Raw genomic sequence first — 12,813 nt, forward strand, 5'->3', positions numbered from 1 at the left:
CGCAGCACCTGCTCCTCCCCTCCTCAGACTCGGAGCAGCACTCCGTGAGCAGCTCTCTCCGTCCTTCCCTGGGATGCTCCTCGGCAGCTCTCGGCTCTGCTCCATCGAGGCGAGTGGGAGAGAGAGAGGAGGTCCGACCGACGCGTCCGGCTCTCGGCCGCCGGAGAACCGCGCACCGAGCGGCGGGGCGAACATGGGACGGGGTGGGGGGGGGGCGGGCGGTGAATGCTGATGATAGTTTGATTTGGACCCAGTTCGCTTTTTTTTCCTGTTGTGTTCCTGGGATTTAAAGGTTCTGGAGTCCGGCTCAGTCTCTCTCTCTCTCTTTCTGATGGGTTGGCTCTAACTTCACCATGAAGTCCGTGTTCTTCAGCCGGTTCTTCATCCTGCTGCCCTGGGTCCTCATCGTCATCATCATGATCGACATCGACAGCAAAAGAACCGTCCGAACTCCGGCAGCCTGGAGGACCGGCAGGGCTCTGCGGACCGCCCGGACCGGCTCCTCGGGGGGTCCGGCCGGCGGCCAGCAGAACCAGTCGGCGCTGCCCATCATCTACGCCGTCACGCCGACCTACACCCGGCCGGTCCAGAAGGCCGAGCTGACCCGGCTGGCCCACGCCTTCCGCCAGGTGCCCCGGCTCCACTGGATCGTCGTGGAGGACTCGGCGACGCGCACGGAGCTCGTGGCGCGCTTCCTGGCGCGCTGCGGGGTGCCGTACACGCACCTGCACGTGCTCACCCCCCGCAGGTTCAAACGGACCGGGATGCCACGCGCCACCGAGCAGCGGAACGCGGCTCTCGCGTGGCTCCGGCAGCACCGCGGCAGGCGGGACGCAGGCGTGGTGTTCTTCGCCGATGACGACAACACGTACAGCCTGGAGCTGTTCGACGAGGTGACGTCACTTACCTGGGGTTAAGTGAAGGCACGTGGGCAGGGGAGTGGTGGTAGTGATGGGGTAATGCAGCTACTTTACTATTAGCAACACCTGAACAGATGATGGACAGCAGAATTCTGCTGGTTTAGGCAAATAAAATGTAATTAACATCACCATAACACTGACATAAAGTTTATTTACACATATCTGTTACACCTATTTTGATGTTTTTTATCTATTTACACAACCACAGACTGTAGCTGTAGCTAACAGTAGTTTTTACTGTAACTATATCTTTTTTGGTTTGAATATTTGTTTTTCTGCCTTTAGTTGTATTTAGTTACAAACCTGAGTACATTTGTTTGTGCCCTTTTGTTAAATGATAATTAAAAACAATGGTGTTTTTAATTATCATTTAACAAATGATCACAATTACCTTGAAACTGACAAAAGTAAAACTAAGGAAAAAAATAACTGAAAATCAATGATTGCGCTTCTTTTTTTAAATTATTTTTTTAAGAAAACAAACTAATGAAACTGGCCTTAACCAAAAGGATGGTACCCCAAAAAAATACCACAGGGACATGTTTATCTAAACTGTGTCCTGTAATCAGCATCATCATGTAATCTTCAGTCCTATTATCAGTCAGCCTGCCAGTTTAACAGGGGTAAAGTAGTCACAGGGCTGTTTGGTATCATGGTGTGTACCACACTGAACATGAAGCACAGATAGCTGAGGACAGAGTTGCCTCAGGAGCTGAGAAAGTCAACTATTGAGCAGCACATTAAAGGTAAAGTCTATCAGATCATCTCCAAGCAGCTGGATGTTGCTGTGACTACAGCTGCACAGATCATTCAGAAGTTTATTGTTCACAGGACTGGAGACAACCTCCCTGGACGTGTCCACAAGAGAAATACTGTTGAGAAGTTGAAGTGGCAAATAATACAAATGGTGACCAAAGAGCCCAGAACAACTTCCAAAGAGATTATAGGTAAACCCTAAGGTCAAGGTTCATCAGTGTCAGATCAGTCCATCAGTCACTGTTTGAGACAAAGTGGACTTAACCCCTTAGACCCTATTTTGGAGTGATCTAGTTGGCAGAAGTGCTGCTGCCCCCGTTATAGGGGCTGCTAGTGATGTAGGGGTGAATGGAAGACAACTGAGGAGGACACCAAATCTTAAAAAGGTTTGACTGGAATTTGTCAAAATGTGTATTGAGAAGCCCCAAAGATTCTGGGAGAATGTCCTTTGGACAGATGAGACAAACCCGGATCTTTTTGGCAACAAGTCCCATCAACTCTGTGTTCCCAGACCCAAAATGAAACAAAGAAAAGAACCCTGAGCCTACAGTGGAACACGGAGGAGGCTCAGTTCTGTTCTGGTCCTGCTTTGCAACATCTGGCACAGGGTGTCCTGAATCTGTTCAGGGTACAAGGACATCTCAAGACTAGTGTCACATTGGTCTCAGTCACAGGTCATGGATCCTCCAACAGGATAATGACCCAAAACACAGCTAAAACCACAAAGAATGGCTCAGAACAAAACGTTGGACCATTCTGAAGTGTGTTTCTGAGCCCTGATCTGAAACCTGTTGAACATCTGTGGACGGAGCTGAAACATCTGGAGAAGAAACCTAAAAACCTGAGACAACTGTTCATGAGAAGTGGACCAAAATACCTGTGGACGGGTGCAGAAGTCAGAGAGAAATACAGAAATCATTTGATTGCAGTGATTTCCTCAAAAGGTTGTGTAACAAGATATTAAAATAAGGGTACCAGCCTCTTAGTCAAGGACAGTTTCATGAGTTTATTTTTTTTTAGAATTCTGGTGAACCAAATTTCAGAAGCAATCACTGATCTTAATTTGTTGATTTTTCTTTGTTGCTTTTTTATTTTTTTTATTACTATTGTCAGTTTCAAGCTATGTCCTATGTCGAGTTTTTCTTTGTTCAACAAAAGAGTACAAATAAAATTTGCCCACATCTGTAGATGAACTTTGCACCCAGCAGTGGGTTACGTGTCCCAGTCGTGGTGTGTTGTTGAGCATTCAGAGCAGATTTAATGAGGAGGGGGTCTAACTGTGCGTCAGCTGCAACACAATAATCCTTTCATGGATACAAACAATCCTGCAGAATGAGTCTGATTGTTCCTGATTGCTGCCTTTCAGAGACAGCTGCCTCCAGATCTCAAACAGCTTCGGTCATTTTGAAGCATTTTAGCTGAAAAGTGTTTTCCTCCCGTATTCTTATAGTACAGTCAGTTCCTGTGCTCTCGCTTTCTGTTTACATTGGCAAACATCAGAACAGTAGTCAGAATTGGCAAAACAAGAAAAGATTTGGTGAAAGTCTTTTCTTTTTAATTCCCTCAAGCTCCCTCAGTTCCACCCTCATCATCCCCTCCCCACTTTCTGTCAAACAGTTTCAGCGCTCAGAATAACTTGCTTTTTAGAAAAAGAAAAAAAAAAAACCAGAACATTCAGCGTTTTGCGTTTTCTTCGCTGCCAGTGTTTTCCTTTTATTGTAGGAGCTTCAACACTTTAACTGAACTCATCAGATGGTTCTGATTTAAATGTTCTTCATATTAATGTTTCGGGTCGTAGTGCTGTTTCTGATAGATGGAAAAAAGTATATATATGAACATATCAAATACATATAAATATAAAATATTAAAGGGCCCAGTATTCCTTGAAGGAATGCATATCGCCCACCGCTTTTTATGCTAGTGTGTCAAACTAAGATCTTATGACGAGAACTATTTTAGCCAAACCTTGTAAATGGTACGCACAGTCTCACATAATATTGTGAGATCTTGCAAGAGCTGCTTGCTCTCAGGGTATGTGTTGAGGATGACTTTCAGCTACTACCACACAAAGTTTTAGCTCAGTGTCTGTAGAATTGACTGAGTTATAGCCATTTATGTGTTGGCTACGTTTGCATTATGTTAACTCCAAAAGTCAACCAGTTCTAGACATACATCTAACAGACAGACAAACAGTCAGTGTCTCTGTGAGCTGTGGGATTTACAAAAGGAGATATTTATGTCTCATTATTAGTGAATTCTTAAGCAGCCAGCTTTGTTTTGATAAAACTACCTGAATGACTGAAACGCTCTGTTTATGAATTCCATCACTCCAAACACATCAGAACGAATTCTTCCAGTTTTAATTAGAACCAAGTGTCCTTGTTTTCCTGAATGCAGCACTTGGTTTAGTTAAACCCGGAGCCTCATGTGACTCTCAGCAGCGTTAAATCTGTGCTTTGATTTGTTGATAGCCCAGCGTCTCCTCGCTGTCCTCCTGATTTCATTACCCCGCTCCTCTGTGCAGGTAATGACCTGTCATAGACAGATAATAAGCTGTCACATGGTGCTAATAACCCGCAATAACTACACCGAGGAGACCGACTGTGCTTACACTGGCTGGCGCCTTCAAATTATAACCCTTTTAATCATTTTGGAAAGAAAAGTGACTGAGATAACATTTAAAATATTCATTCACCGTGACCCCATGATAATTTACGGCGTCGCTGTGACAGCCTGTTAAGCTTTTCCCCTTAAAAGTGCTTCTGGTGACTCAGTGATTTGTGCTTGTGTGTCTCTGGACCAAAAACACAATAATGATACAATCATACAGTCGGGGGTTTAATATGACATGAACATGAATGTTGATGCTGTCAGAGTTGATGTGACGACTGAACAATCAAAGAAGAAAAGACTCATCTTATTCACAGTAAATCTACTGAAACTAGACCCAAATCAATTACATTTTAGAACAGCTAGGCTCTGTTCAGAGGGATGGACACAGTTGGGGTATATTATAAACTTTAAAGGTCTTGTTGGTGCTGCATGTACAATTGAGACCAGATATTTGCATACATTAATAAAAAGACACTACTATTTTTTATCACTGTTTGACACAAAACTAAACTGAACCTTTCCGGTTTTAGGTCAGTTAGGATCTCTTTGTAGGCTTGCATGCACCTTTTCAGCTCTGCCCACAAATCTTTTAGGTTAGGACTTTGTGATGGCCCCTCCAAAACACTGACTTTGTTGTCCTTAAGCCACTTTGACACTAGTTTGGCAGAATGCTTTGGATCATTGTCTATTCGAAGACTCATTTGTGTCCAAGCTTTAACTTCCGGGTTGATGTCTTGAGATGTTGCTTCAATGTTTCTATACAATGCTCTTTCCTCATGATGCCATCTATTTTGTGAAGTGCACCAGTCCCTCTTGCAGCCAAACACCCCCACAACATGCTGCTGCCAACCCCGTACTTCACAGTTGGGATGTCGTTCTCAGGCTGGCAAGCGTTTCCCTTTTCCCTCCAAATGTAACAATGGACACTATGGCCAACCAGTTTAGTTTTAGCTTGCTGTACAACATGAGGAATAAACACGGATCATATCATTCTCTGACGTAAGCTGCCCAGGCTTTATGGCATACGTGCTAATGTTCATGATGGGTTCTCGTTATGTTGCGCACCTATTGGGTTGAAGAGTGGGGAAAGTTACAACATACCACATTTTAAGCATGGTGCCTGCTACCTTATGGTGGTGTAACCATCTCATTGTTGTCAATGGTGTGAGGTTTTGTTCTTATTTAGCAAATCTCAGTCTGGCAATTTGTTTTCTGTTCTCCTTGTCTTCAAGTGAAGTCCAAACCCAACCCACAACAGCAACTTGTTCAGTCGCTGAAATCTTTGTTTAAAACTTTGGCATTAAACCTTTGGAGTCAGCTCTGTCTGTACTATTAGCAAAATGCCTCAAGGAACCACCGGACAGATTTTAATGAAACTTTCAGAAAGTAATCATTGGTTGGACGTCTACAACTGATTTACATTTGGAGTCAGCCCAATTCAAGACAGCCGCCACAACTAATTCTTCTTAGCATACAGAAAAATATTTATAACTCAGTCATTTTTTTTACAAAATCTGAGTTGAACGAGTCATCATGTGTTTATGTTTTATGATCTGACAGTAAATTTTTGTTAATTTAATGAATCATTTGTTCTGTCTTCATCAATACGCTGGCCTCAAGTCATTCTTTCAGTCTCTTGGCTTTCTCCCATTTAGACTCAGTCATGAAACAAATCAATCAGGAAAAATAAGCCAGTTTCATTTTTTTTTAAATTTTTTATTATTTCCCTAGAAGCTGACGGCGGAGCCAGTTTTCAGCTGACGATAGTCTGTTGTCCAGAGAAGACCTCTGTCAGATCTTTCTGGAATAATTGAACTCCTGCAGCTCTGAGAGCAGCACACAGTCGCAGACACTGCTGGAGTGGGATTCAGGGACAGTCACACTGGGTTTAATCTGTATTCATCAGTTTTAATGTGCTCTGAGGGGTTCTCAGAGGTGGGGAATGGTTTTGGAACATTATGTTAGTTTTAAATCACCCGACTTGGACTCTAAGAATGCATGTTTACCTTGAATCAGAAAAAAAAAGATCAGAATTTACTTCCTGCTTTAGTTTGCACATTTTCTTTAATCTACGGTTAGTCAGCTGTTAGTTGGTCATCCACTCTGTTCCCTCGCTCATCAGGCATAGATAGTGTTCAATCAGAGTCCGAGCAGCAGGGTTTAGGTCTTCCGTTAACAGCAGGGGGTGATTGCGAGGGGTGCTGAAAGCGAAAGTGGTGAAATAAAGAACCAGGGCAGGACGTGAAATTCAATTTCCTCCAACCCATATGGGCAATTATTGTAATAGTGTGGAAGGAGAATCAGTGGGTGGTTGGGGAGGGGAGAGGGGTGGTGATGGTTAGCAATGTCTGTGAAGCAGTGCACAAAGGACACACACCTCCCTGAGAGAACCTGTTCATGTTGGGTCAGGAGGAGGAGGATAATGACGTGGGAGAGAACACGGCTGTGGCGACACTGTGGAGAGTCTAATGTAAACGTAAAGGAGCTGTTGTACACCAGCGTTCTGCTCTGAAATATTTTAAATGTTCAATTCGATGTTTCCTGCTCCCTCATCAGATTGTTTTGTTCCCTTCTGTGCTACTTTCCGTTCAGTTCACTTTATTTATAGCATCAGTTCACAACAAAAAGACATCTCGGGGCACAATGCAAATAAAGGAACAAGTCCAAATCATAATCCTATTTCGGTTTAAAAGAGACTCTGATTCAAATCCAATTACAAACAGTTCAATTGAATCCAATTATAACACAATGCAATCACATTCAGTACATTACAAAATGCCATTGAGTAAAAAGTTGTCTATCTAAGGAAGCCAATTGGCATAATCTGCCGTCCTGAGCTGCATCTTGAAAAGGAATGACCCTTTTAGAAACCTCCAGAACCAGAACCAGGCTCCGGATAGTCAGCTATCTGCCCCAACTGGCTGGAGGTTGAGAGGACAGGAAAGAGACACAGACAAACACAGAAGGTTTGGGCCAGGTGTAGTTTCTGTAGAGAAATTAAATAAGAACACAAGGTTAATGGCATCAGTAATTGAAAATACAAACGTGGAGAGTGGAGAGAGTAAACAAAGCAGAATTAGGAAATGTGGAGAACATACTCTCACCAGCAGTCTAAGCATATAGCAGCATAACTAAGGGATAGCTTAGGAAACCCAAAGCATTCCTAACTATAGGATTTATCAAAAAGGAAAACCCTAAGCTGTGTCTTAAAGCAGACAGGGTGTCAGCCTCACATACAGAAACTGGAAGTTGGTTCCACAAGAGAGGAGCCTGATAGCTGAAAGCTCTTCCTCCCGTTCTACTTTTAGAAACTCTAGGAACCACAAGTAAACCTGCAGGCTGAGAGTGAAGTGCTCTCTTAGGGAAAAAAGGAACAATAAGATCTTTATTATAAGCTGGAGCTTGGTTGTTGAGACCTTTGTATGTTAGGAGTAAGATTTAACAACCTGTTCTGATTTTTGCTGGGAGCCAATAGAGAGAAGCTAAAATGGGCGAAGACTATTTTAGAGTGTTTAAAAGTTTATGAATGCATCACTACCTGAATTTATTCGAGTGTTTTACTGAAATTAAACGACACCCTCTGTCCTCAGAGCTTACAACATAAAAAGGACCCAAAGGCGTACAGAGATATATCTATCCAATTAGTTGTTTTTATTTCTAATTTAAATAATCGTGACATAATAAATAGTGTAGGTTATATATATATTCAATGCATTTCTAAGTTGAACCAATTATTAACAATTCTACAATCCACTCAATAAACACTCTATCAGTCTCTTCATATTGTGTACTATTTATGAAATCTTATTATAAATCCATCCAGACAGACAGCTTTCTCACAGTAATTTCAGGAAAGAGTAAAGCAGCTCTAGCGTTCTCCCTCTCACACCCCGTTTGTGTTTCTTCTTTAATATTTTTTCATATAAACTCATAAGGCACGGAGGCAGCTCACATATCATGCACCGTTGCATCGGTTTCAGCCTCTCTAATTTGATTCATTCGTTGTCTCCTTGCTCATTTCTCGCCTCCCTCCTCTGATTGTCTGTTCCATGCATATTAACACAGCTGAGATAAAAATATACTTGATTAAAATCACACGGGGCCCAGGCGCCCAAACAATCAACCCACAACACAAACAACACGACGACAGCGGGAAGCAGAGCATCCATAATGGATGGCATCGTCTTTGTGTGTTCACACATTTCCCTTCTCACCTGTTTGTCTGATTACCTGACCGCACCAGGCCACTCCAACACTCTCCTGAGCGTAAAAAACCATGACTCGCTTAACAGAGTATTTTTTTTCTTTTCTTTGCCTGTAAATACCCCGTTTTCTCTGTCTGAGCCAACTGAGTGGTCATTTCGATGAGAATCGTCATGCTCTCAGCTGAGACAAAAAGGATTTATTCTTTACACTGACACAATGGCTGCTCTCTGAAGATAATACAACAGATTAATAAGAAGACAGGCGCGTTTCCGTCACATGACACTGCATCATTAGATTTTTGTATTGTTACTTTGTCCCTGAGCCAGTCTCAACCTGGAATTATTCTTAGTCGGTTCAGTCATTTTCTGTTCAGTCATTCCAGAGTTATCACCCGCCGGTGACCTTATAAAAGAAAAATATCGATATAAAGCAGTGAATTTTACAGAAATTGAGCAAATGTTTGGTGTGGTAGCTGAGAGTGATTCCAAATACAAAGGGCGAACAGATCTCTTGAATTTCTCCATAACATTTTTTTTCAAGATATGACCAAAAAGGGTGAAAAAACGAAAAGATGATCTTAGTTTAAAACTCTGTCATGAAAGCTGGTGGGTGATATGCATTCCTTCAAGGAATGCTAGGCCTTATTACATAATATGTGTTCTTTTATGTGTCATTGTGTTTTAAGGATGGGTATTTTAGGCAAATTTGATCCTAATTATTCCCTTTATTTGTCCGGAATAGCCCAGATAAATGGGGGGGATACTCCAGGGAGGGCATCCAATGAAGGGCATATGATCATCAAGAATATGATCCCTTTATTGTATTGGTTGGGACTCAGATTAACAACTACCCCCTCCGGTAATGTTAGTCGATAGGATGCTGGTGGAAACTGTGCTACTGTTGGCAGAAGACCAGGGAAGAGGAAAGGGGGACGGTGGGTTAAGGGCAACAAGAGAGATAAAGGCAGCAGTGTGGAGAGTAGGGACTATTACTGGTAAAGGTGGGAGAGCTGGATGATGGTGAGAACTACCTGTCTCAATGAGATTAGCCGTTCAAATAAAAGTAAATAAATAAGGGAGAGAAGGTAGATATATTGTGGTGGATAAAAAGCGAGGCCAGGAGCGTTGGAGGTGGATTCAAGCTGTTCTATTATGGTGTAGATGGGAAGAGAAATGGAGTAGGGGTAATCTTGAAGGAAGAGTAAGTGAATTGCGTTGTGCAAATGAATAGTGTGTCTGACAGGTTCATAAGTTTGTAGCTGGAAGGGATAATGCTGAATGTTGTCAGTGTGTTTTTCTCACAGATTGGATGTCAGTTTGAAGAGAAAGAGGAATCCTGGAGTAGGTTGGATGAAGTGGCAGTGAGTGTTCCCAGCTGGACAGAGAGCGGCGATTGGAGCAGACTTCAATGGATGTGTTGGTGAAGGGAACAGAGGTGATGAGAAAGCGTTGAGGAGGTGCGGTGGTAAGAACAGAAATGTGGAAGAACAGATGGTAGTAGATTTTGCCAAAAATATGCAAAATGGCTGTGGTGAGCATGCACTTCAAGAAGAGGGAAGAACATAGGGTGGCATAAAAGACAGGAGGAAGGTGGATTATACCTGATGCAGAAGGTGCAATCTGTATGAGATTGGAGACTGAAAGGGGGTGTCAGGGGATTAAGTAGAGACGCAGCATAGGATGGTTGTCTGAAGAATGACTCTGGTGATGAAGAAGAGGAAGCGAGTGAGCGCAGAGTGAAGGCTCAAAATGGTGAACGTTGAAGGAGGAATGTTGCACAGAGTACAGAGAAGAGTTGAGGCTGGCTCTGGGCTGAAGGAAAGAGTTGCCAGATTACTGGGAAAGTACTGCAGAAGTGGTGAGGAAAACTGCTGGGAAGGTGTTTTGCGTATCCTCTGGAGAGAGGAAATAAAGACCAGGAGACTAGAAGGTGGAACAAGGAAAGAGCAGGAATGTATTCAAAGAAAGAGGTCAACAAAGTAAAAAAAAGTGGGGTAGTCGTGGAGAGGGAGAAAATAGACAGGAGTGCTGAGATGCTATGGCGAAGAGAGAGGGGACATAGGAAAAAAACTTATAGTGAGCTGTATGCGAGGCCAGACACGCAGGAAAGACAAAGGTCTTGTATTGATTGAGTTCTGAAAAGGATGTGCAGCAAGTTAAAGTGATTATAGACAGAGATGGAAATGGACTAACAAGTGAAAAGCAAGTGTTGAGAGCAGGGGTACTTTGAGGAGCTGATGAATGAGGAAAATGAGAGAGAAGAACAGATGTAGGGAAGTTAGGAAATCAGAAAGTGCAGACAATTAGTCAGGAGGCAGAAAGGGCAGCTAGGAAGAGAATGAAGAGTGGAAAGACAGTTGGTCCAGATGACACAGCTGTTGACGTGTGAAGGTGTCTAAGAGAGAGGACAGTGGACACTTTTTAACCAGATTGTTTAACACAATCCTAGACAGTGACAGGAGGCCAGAGGAATTTTAAAAGGAGTGTATTGGTACCAATTTTAAAGAAAAGGGGGGATATGAAGAGCTGTAAACCACAGAAGGATAAGCTTGATGAACCATACCATGAAGCAATGGGGAAAAGTTGCTGAAGGCAGGTTCAGAGGTAAGGTAACAATCACTGAGCAGCAGTATGGTTTCATGCTGTGGCAAAGAGCACTACAGGCTCAATGTTTGCGTTGAGATTGTGGAAGGAGAGGTACAGAGAAGGTCAGGAGTTTCACTGTGTCTTTGTGGATCTACAGAAAGCATATGATAGGGTGCCAAAAGAGGAACCGTGGTAAGGTATGAGGAAATTAGGTGTGACGGAGAAGTACGTGAGGGTAGTGCAGGACAGGCAAGAATACCAAGAAAGTGGTGAGATGTGAAGTAGGAGAGACAGTTCATCACAATATCTATCATTGTAAACATCACAGAATTTATCACTTTATTCATAAAATTTATTTTAAAACCATCCCACCAACCAGACAGTGTCTCATCTAATCTTATATACACCTGATATAACTTTTCTGTGTTTGAATACGAGCAGCAACATAAAAGTTTCACATGAAATATAGAACACCGAAACGCCGAAGCGCAGTGATTACTCTGTATTTGTCTTTGTGTCTGTTCTTGTCTGACTGGACTGAAATGTATTTGTTTTGTGTAAACAGACCGCTGTGGCTCTGCATAAGGTACACTGAGCGAGCCTCTTCGTGCAGATAAAGCTGTAATGAATTAGTGTTGCACACTTTTCCAATGCCAGCAGAAATCCGCAGACGGTGGCACGAAAACCAGCGTGAGTTAATGCAGTCGGCCCTGAGCAGAATAATTTACCATCTGCTGAAAGCCCACATCTTCTTCTGGCTCCCAGCAAACATTCTGACATTGAAGTGTTCCCGATAAAACCTGTGCTGATCATACAAATGTTGCTAACTGCATCTTTATCTACACACTTCTCTGCTATCAGCTCTTAACAGCCTCCGACGCTGCTGTAGCTATTTTTTCTTTATAATATGATGTTAAACTGATGAAACTGATTCTGAACAGTTCTCCTTACAGACATCTGTCTGACATATTAAAGCAAAAATCCGCTCAATACATTTGTGAAGAATTTGTCCATATCCTGTACATACAATATAGTCCTAACTGTGGTGGTGATTTTAGTGATTCAACTACTGGAAACCTAAACCCACAGCTTTTTGTAAGCTACAAATCAAAGAGGTGCACAGACCTGATCTTAGAGCCTTATTTCAGTATTCACTCGCAAACATTGTATAATTACTGGACACCAATTGAATCTAAGATTTTATAATTGGTTTTCATTGGGGCAATAAACAGCCCCAGGTCAATTCGTACCTCGCTCAAATTGTACATTTGTGGCTTTGGTCACTTTGTACCAATACTTTTGGGTACAAAAAGAAGTCCTCCAAGTTTGTATCCTATTTTTTTATGCTTATTTTTGTTTGCTTCATACCCGCCTCAGCCTGTTTCCTGCCCATCTTGTGAACAATTTGTACCCATCTTGGAAGCTATGCTCATTGTACATCATCAATTCTACTGTAGTGCACTTAGGAAATGAACATAAGTAGATCTGGGCCAGTATTGTTGTCCATCTGTCAATTGTCTTTGCTCGTTTGTTCTTGCCAGGATTATGGGTAGCTGGTTCCTTTCGCCAGTGGTCACTGGGTGAAAGTTGGGGTACAATGTGGACAGGTCAGCAGTCCATCATAGTCACATAGAATGAAACAGTTAACCATTGACTTAATTCAGGGTAGCCGATTAACCTAAGATGAATGTTTTCATACTGTTGGAAAAGAAATAGAGTACCAGGAGAAAACC

The 12,813-nt window shown here is 42.6% G+C and overlaps 1 protein-coding gene across 1 annotated transcript in view; it reads left to right on the top strand.

The window, feature by feature from the left end:
- The first annotated feature begins 218 nt into the window (after positions 1 to 218).
- b3gat2 (beta-1,3-glucuronyltransferase 2 (glucuronosyltransferase S)) overlaps positions 219 to 12,813 on the top strand; it is a 35,398-nt gene continuing 22,803 nt past the window's right edge. The window contains exon 1 of the mRNA XM_017421636.3: positions 219 to 893. Within this exon, the coding sequence (XP_017277125.1) occupies positions 354 to 893 (540 nt within the window). The 5' untranslated portion in view covers positions 219 to 353. The remainder of the gene's footprint in view (positions 894 to 12,813) is intronic.

The sequence above is a fragment of the Kryptolebias marmoratus genome, linkage group LG22, assembly GCF_001649575.2.
Source record: "Kryptolebias marmoratus isolate JLee-2015 linkage group LG22, ASM164957v2, whole genome shotgun sequence".
NCBI lineage: Eukaryota > Metazoa > Chordata > Actinopteri > Cyprinodontiformes > Rivulidae > Kryptolebias > Kryptolebias marmoratus.